The sequence below is a fragment of the Octopus sinensis genome, linkage group LG27, assembly GCF_006345805.1.
Source record: "Octopus sinensis linkage group LG27, ASM634580v1, whole genome shotgun sequence".
NCBI classification, from domain to species: Eukaryota; Metazoa; Mollusca; class Cephalopoda; order Octopoda; family Octopodidae; genus Octopus; species Octopus sinensis.
The window spans coordinates 9,703,883-9,712,503 of NC_043023.1; the positions used below are offsets into that span (position 1 = coordinate 9,703,883).

At 33.5% G+C, this 8,621-nt stretch overlaps 1 protein-coding gene across 1 annotated transcript in view; it reads left to right on the top strand.

The window, feature by feature from the left end:
- Positions 1-4,540, top strand: part of LOC115224955 — an 86,689-nt gene extending 82,149 nt beyond the window's left edge. The window contains exon 26 of the mRNA XM_036513865.1: positions 4,522-4,540. Coding sequence (XP_036369758.1) covers positions 4,522-4,540 — 19 coding nt within the window. The remainder of the gene's footprint in view (positions 1-4,521) is intronic.
- Positions 4,541-8,621: the final 4,081 nt, after the last annotated feature.

Here is an 8,621-nt window from a genome sequence, read left to right on the forward strand (position 1 = left end):
CGAGTTTTGTGTAGATATGTCAGGCATGTCGCCGATGTCGTTCGCGGTTGTCTACTCCAACTGACATCAGAACGGAAGCTTTTCCCAGTTTTGTAAGCTGTACAATAGCAATCTTAGTAAGGGAAGACGCGAACATGAAAATTTCCAGCACACGATTCTACTTAACACAAATATTTATCATTAATTTTCTATTTCTTTGTAGCTGTTGGCTAGACAAGGCAGCTTTCTTCTAACGCTTTCCTGGCTCCCGTGGCCATATTCTCCTCTTCAACATCACTATTTTTTTTGTCGTTTTTGGCATCTTAACTCAATGCAAAATGACAAGAATCTGTACACAACACAAAAAAAAGACGTGTTTTTGGCATCGTAGGTTTATGTTTCCTACTTGGATTGCCCTGGGTCTTAGCATTTTTCGCTTTTGATGAAGTGCAGAAGTGTTTCACCTCTTTTTATATATCTTCAATACCCTTCAAGGAATGTTCATCTTCGTATGCTACTGTATATACAAAAAAGATACCAGAGATGTCATTTGCCTCTTTGTACGTAAACGAAAGAATGGAGGCAAGTTCAGGAGAATATAAGAAGTAAGTGTAATTTGGTCTCTTTTATACTTTTATACCAGCGCAATCGATATTCGCATGATGTTACTATCAATATCTATTTCTTTACTACCCACAAGGGCTAAACACAGAGAGGGCAAACAAGACAGACAAACGGATTAGTCGATTACATCGACCCCATGCGTAAATGGTACTTATTTAATCGACCACGAAGGATGAAAGGCAAAGTCGACCTCGGCGGAATTTGAACTCAGAACGTAACGGCAGACGAAATACGGCTACGCATTTCGCCCGGCGTGCTAACGATTCTGCCAGTTCGCCGCCTATTGTTACTATCAATATCATCACTCTGGGGATAGACATCATCGTAAATATCAACTCTACAGTCTTCATCATCATCATCATCATCATCATCATCATCATCATCATCATCATCACATTATATCATTCATCACCTATATCTTCAGTACTCTCACTATATACCTTTCGTTGAGAAATTTAGAAATAATAAGAGTTTATTTAGAAATCATGATTATGTATCACATTGAAAACAATATATTTTGGAACGAGAATATGGCAGCGCCACCCTCGGTCGAGGATTTATTCTGTGTCGAGGAAGAGAAATAGCCGAGTATTCTATCGGAAAAAAGGCTAAATGTTACAGCGAAATGATGCAACAGCACGTGTTCTTCCCTTAGATAGATTTTTGTGTCGTCTTCCACTCCTTTTCGTCTCATACTAATTCCGACAATAAAGACTGAAGACTATATGTCATACAGTGTATATTAATTTTACAGAACATTAGAAAATAAGTATTATAGTTTCAATTTGGTTCTATAATGTTTAAAGGGAAGCATTGCTTTCTCTTGCTTCACACCTATGATATATATTTATATATAGTATATATATAATATATATATATATATATAGTATGATATAATATTTATATAATATATATATAATAATATTATATATATATATATATATGATATATGATATATATATATATTAATATATGATATATGATATTATAGTAATTTATTATATATATGATATTCTATATATTTTTATAGGAATATATTGTATATATTATATATATCTTATATTTATATATATATATATATATATATATATATCACTTATGATAATATATATATATATCTATATATATCACTTTATATATATGAATATATATTAATATCATATATCATATATATATATAATATAATATATATAGTATCAATATATATATCTATATATATATATATATATATATATATTATAATATCATATATATCATATATATATATAAATATAATATTCAGATATATATATAATATATATATATAGATATAATATATATATATATAATATATATATATGTGGTGTGTGTGTGTGAAAGCCCCTTCGTTCACGACGCTGACCTACAAAGTTACCCTCCCAGCACGAGTCCGAGCAAGGTTGCTTATGAAAGACCAGCAGTCACACATGCATACCGGCCTCCCCTCCCCCGCTACATTTCCACATGATGAACTGGAGCAACGTGAATAAAGTGTCTTGCTCAAAAACACAACTCGCCAGCCCGTTTTGGGATTCGAGCTCACAACCTCATGATCATAAGCTCGAAGCTCTAAACACTGAGCCATGCGCCTTCACGTATATATATATAATATATATATATATATATATTAATATATATATATATATATATAATGGTAGATATAGATAGATAGATAGATAGATAGATAGATAGATAGATAGATAGATAGATAGATAGACGACAGATATGTTTCTTTATTAGCCACAGGGCTGCACACAGACATGACCACAATTACAAGGTAGAGCTTTGTTTTTGTAATTTGTCCTGTCTGTGTGCAGCCCTCTGTGGCTAATAAAGAACATATCTATATATCTATTATCTATATATCTATTATCATATACTATATATCATATCCATATGTAGATAGATAATAATTTTCTTTTTGGCCACACAGGGCTGCACACAGATGGGACACAATTACATGTAGAGCTTTTCATTTGGGGGATAAAAAAACAAAAAACCAAAAGAAACACAAAGAAGTGGCGTAGGGTTTCGATCAAAAGGGATCGTAAAGGAAAAAAAGGAGAAAAAAAAGAGAAAAAGCAAAAAGGAAAAAAAGGAAAAGAAACAAAAGCAAAGAAATAAAAAAGAAAGATAGATAGACATACCTATATACATACGTTTATTGTGTGTGTGTTGTTGTGTGTGTGTAGGTAATACACGAGGGAAGAAACGATGAACGTAGCAGTCAGCGCATTGGAGTTTGGAGTTACACATCAAGTGGAAGTCAGCCAAACTGTTTCTTAATTCTTGTGCGAGTGCACCGCGCACCTGTTGTGCGCGTGTGTGTCTATGTATAGTAAACAATAAAGAGTGAATAGCTGAAAACATCACTACACGTTTCAATAGCATGGTTATTTATCTCTAAATCATTGTGCCTTACATAATACATTATGTAAATCCCTATATCAAAATTGTCGCGAAAAAACATTCCTCACTCAGAGCGCCGAAATACAATCAATATTCGAAGATGGAGATATTTATAAACAAACAGAATGAAATAATAACTTTGAAATTGGGATGGATAAATTAGAGCCTACGACCAATCAAACTGCACGATTCAAAAGGCAATTGAATTAATGCATACGTATGCAATTTACTAAGAGAGAGATTTATGTCAGTTTATACGGGTTATGCCCTGCGGCGGGTAATGCCCTGCAAAATACCGGTTTAATGTCCTGCAATAAAGCGGTATTCCCAGTATACGTCAGCTTCCAAAGTAACCGGCAGAACACGTCTGTTCTTTAGATAACTGATCAAAAGACAATTTCGTAGCTTTAAGTGGCATATGTGATATACATCATACATATCAATATATACGCACACATTTGCAAATAAGTATTCATTCAGTGGTCTAAAAAATTAAACCACAAATACAGAATGAATAAATATAAATACAGCTATAGGCGCAGGAGTGGCTGTGTGGTAAGTAGCTTGCTTACCAACCACATGGTTCCGGGTTCAGTCCCACTGCGTGACACCTTAGGCAAGTGTCTTCTGCTATAGCCCCGGGCCGACCAAAGCCTTGTGAGTGGATTTGGTAGATGGGAAACTGAAAGAAGCCTGTCGTATATATGTATATATATGTGTATATGTGTATGTGTGTGTTTGTGTTGTGTGTGTGTTTTCCCCCTAGCATTGCTTGACAACCGATGCTGGTGTGTTTAGACTCCCCGTCACTTAGCGGTCGGCAAAGGGACCGATAGAATAAGTACTGGGCTTACAAAGAATAAGTCCCGGGGTCGATTTGCTCGACTAAAGGCGTGCTCCTGCATGGCCGCAGTCAAATGACTGAAACAAGTAAAAAGAGTAAAAAGAGAGACCCACGTAATTATATACTCAACCAAGCAAGCCTTTAACTGAATAGAGCTAAACAGTCCATCTGTTTTTATATAAGTCGCGTAGTTGTTCTGAAAATGAACCAATTATTTGCTGACATCTTACAGCGTACTCCCGAAAATTATTATTGCCTGTGAGTGTAATTACTCTTTTCAATGACTGAAACAAGTAAAAAAGAGTAAAAAGAGAGACCCACGTAAATTATATACTCAACCAAGCAGCCTTTAACTGAATAGAGCTAAACAGTCCATCTGTTTTATATAGAAAGTCGCGTAGTTGTTCTGGGAAATGAACCAATTATTTGCTGACATCTTACAGCGTACTCCCGAAAATTATTATTGCCTGTGAGTGTAATTACTCTTTCAATAAAATCTTGTTGTTCAACCCTACTTATTCTTTAGTAACATATTTCTCTTGTGAGAAAAGAGTTGATGGCAATTGTTGCTGGGTATAATATTTATGGTTATGAATTATTGACTTGAAAAATTGATATTCATTAGTTTTTTTGATTATGTTTTCCAGGTTCAGTCTCCGATTATGAATGGGAGGTAAAAAAAGCAGAAACGACCTTTCGAATGAGAATCAAAAATTCCTCAAGACTAGTCGTTTGATGATATTTTACGACTCAAAATTCTAATATTCTTATATTACATTAAACTAAGCAAATATATCCCAGCCGCCTATTTCATATTAAATTTTTTGCTTTCTCAAATAATCTGCAAAATATATACGCTTGTGTGTGTCTGTGAGAGGGTGTGCGTGTGTGTGTGCGTTTGTGAGTCTTCAAGAGTCACCTTTGATCATATTTTGCCTCAACTTTTCTTCTTATATTACATTAAACGCACGTCCATATAGCGTAGCTTTATTTTTTGCCTATTGATACAACACTATGCAACTAAGACTCTTTAATCCGCAATAATCTAATTTTAAAAGAAGCTACATTCATGACTATTGGCTGAAACCTAAATTCTGAAAATTTCCTAAATCTCTACTCTTTCTGTATATTTTGTTTTGTTTTTCTGAATAAAGTTGTTTGTTACTATAGCTTTTCTGAAATTCCGGTTAATCTATAATAATATAAAATAATAATAATAATAATAATATAAAAAATAATGCAAAAGAAATAGACAAAGAAAAATCCCAGCAATGGTTGAGAACTCAGGACTAAAAGCAGAGACAGAGAGATTTTTAATTGCAGCACAAGACCAAAGCCTCCCCACCAGAAATTACCAAAAACATGTAATGAAAAGAAATATAACAAGTAACTGCAGAATATGTGGAGATGGACAAAAACAATAAATCATATTATCTCTGGCTGCCCAGTCCTGGCTAAGAAGGAATATTTCACAGACATGACAGAGTTGGAACCTACATACACTGGAAGCTATGCCAACATTGTGAAAACCACAGAAAAAGATGGTATAGGCACACACAAGAAAAGGTCCAGAAAACGAGAAAGCAACCATACTCTGGGATATACCGATCACACAGATAGAGAAATTAAGGCCAACAACCAGATATAGTTGTCAGAGATCATGAAGGAAAAACGCTTTCTAATTGATGTATCAATACCGGCAGATGACAACGTGTCCTAAAAGAAATTGGAGAAACTTTCAAAATACAAAGACCTGGAAATAGAGATAACCGGAATGTGGAATCTAAAAACAGAAAACAATTCCTTCATAGTAGGTGCATTAGGCATGATAAAACAATATTCAGACAAATACTAACAAAAACACCAGGACTTACAACACATATAACATACAGAAAATTGCACTACTAGCACTGCACACATCCTACGCAGAACACTTTCCACAATACAACCATCAGAGCATCGCAACAAATCACAGCACATACCCAAGGCACACAGAGCTGCGCTCGGTAGTGAAGTGAAAGCACGCTATAAAAATAAAACTACTGAATGATAATAAAAATAATAATAATAATAATAATAATATAATATAATAATAATTAATACTAATAATATAATAATAATAATAACAATATAATAATAATAATAATAATAACAATAATATAATAATAATAATAATAATGAAACAATAGATAAATAAACACTTTAAGTAGAAATAGCTCGGTTATGGAAAATGAAGAAGGTGAAGCAGGTCAATTATTTTGCTGATTGGAAACAGAATCAGCAGACATCAAAAGGAATAAAAGGAAATTGGAATAGAGTGTCCAGTAGAATTGTTACGAAAGATTGCCTCCATTCCTCGGCTAAAATATTTGGGAAAGAATTAGACAGTTGAAAAGAATGAATAACGTGGTACCGTAGGCTGCAGGTAGCAAGATCGCTACGCAAGCAAGAATCCAGGAGGGTCAACACAACCTGATAGAATGATAATAATAATAATAACAGCAACAACAACAACACAACAACAATAATAATAAATATGATGAAATGATAATAATGATATAATAATAATAACAGCCACAACAACAACAACAATAATATTAATAATGATAATAATAATGATAATAATATAATAATATTAATAATAATAATAATAATAATAATAATAATATAATAATGATAATGATAATAATAATAATATAATGATAATAATAATAATAATAGTAATAATGAAATGATAATAATAATAATATATGATGATGATGATAATAATAATAATAATAATAATAATAATAATAATAATAGTAATAATGATATGATAATAATAATAATAATTATGATGATGATGATAATGATAATATAATAATAATAATAATAATAATAATAATAATAATAATAATAATAATAATAATAATAATAATAATAATAATAATAATAACTGCTTTCTACTGGAGGTACAAGGCCTTGCAATTTTTAGTTGACTTTCTCCTCCTGATGATTTTGCTTTCATTTTGAGATTGACAGCTATAATGCAGAAAATACCAGTTTCCAAAACCTGTTTTCTTGATTTGGTAAAATTGATTAAACTTTAAACCTCAAGTAACATTTTTCTGCAATTTATTCCTAGAACAAATAAATGGCAAAATCGAATTTAATGTGGAAAATTATTTCAGTATGCCAAATATTAAAATCTAACAATATGTGACAACATGGAAGGCCCTTCAAGAGTAGAAGACACACAGTTATAAGACGTGTCATACAGTTATAAGACATAAGTTATAAGTAGAAAGACACACAGTTATAAGACGTGTCATACAGTTATAAGACAAGTCATACAGTTATAAGATGTGTCATACAGTTATAAGACGTGTCATACAGTTATAAGACGTGTCATACAGTTATAAGACGTGTCATACACACTCAGACACAGACATATATTTACGAACGTATAATCGGTAATCACAGCTCAAAATGGTGTATTGTAGACATATGTATATATGTGTGTGTGTGTGTGTGTGTATCTGTGTGTGTATCTTTGTATGTGTTTCTGTGTGTGTGGTTTTTGCAATGGACATAAGAAAAGGTTATATATATATCTATGTTTGTTTCTCTCTCATCACATCGTCTAAATATGTCTTACAAGTATCATAGCACTTGTAAACAATTACTTAAATATGTAGCTACCACTTGACAAGTTCCGTTTTAAACAGTAATATATGAGCGATTGTTCCGGGAATAAAGTACTTGACAAGAAATCCTCTTGGAAAACAGTAAATAGATAAGTAGACATTTAATATACATAAGGAGCACTCCGTCGGTTACGACGACGAGGGTCCCAGCTGTTATATATATATATATATATATATATATATATATATCGCGGGATCACGGGACCGACCAGACCATCAGATGTTGTTACACATCGCTGGTCACAATGCGTTTGCATTGTTTTAGCCTTCAAATGACGCCACCCCGCTGGTTAAGCGAGCAGGCCAACAGAAGAAAGAGTGGGAGAAAGATTGGTGAAAGAGTACAGCAGGGATCACGACCCCCTGCCGGAGCTTCGTGGAGCTTTTAGGTGTTTTTGCTCAATAAACACTCACAACGCCCGGTCTGGGAATCGAAACCGCGATCCTGCGACCGCGAGTCCGCTGCCCTAAGAACTAGGTCATTGCGCCTCCACATATATATATAGGAGTGGCTGTGTGGTAAGTAGCTTGCTAACCAACCACATGGTTCCGGGTTCAGTCCCACTGCGTGGCATCTTGGGCAAGTGTCTTCTGCTATAGCCCCGGGCCGACCATTGCCTTGTGAGTGGATTTGGTTGACGGAAACTGAAAGAAGCCTGTCGTATATATGTATATATATGTATATATGTGTATGTGTGTGTGTTTGTGTGTGTGTGTTTGTCCCCCTAGCATTGCTTGACAACCGATGCTGGTGTGTTTACGTCCCCGTCACTTAGCGGTTCGGCAAAAGAGACCGATAGAATAAGTACTGGGTTTACAAAGAATAAGTCCCGGGTCGATTTGCTCGACTAGAAGTTGGTGCTCCAGCATGGCCGCAGTCAAATGACTGAAACAAGTAAAAGAGTAAAAGAGTAAAAGAGTAAAAGAGTATATATATATATATATATATATATATATATATATATATATATATATCCCAGATTCGTAATATCTGTATTTTTTTACGTAGATAGTAAAAAAAAAATTCGAAATAAATTACGAATTAATAAATTGCGATGGGG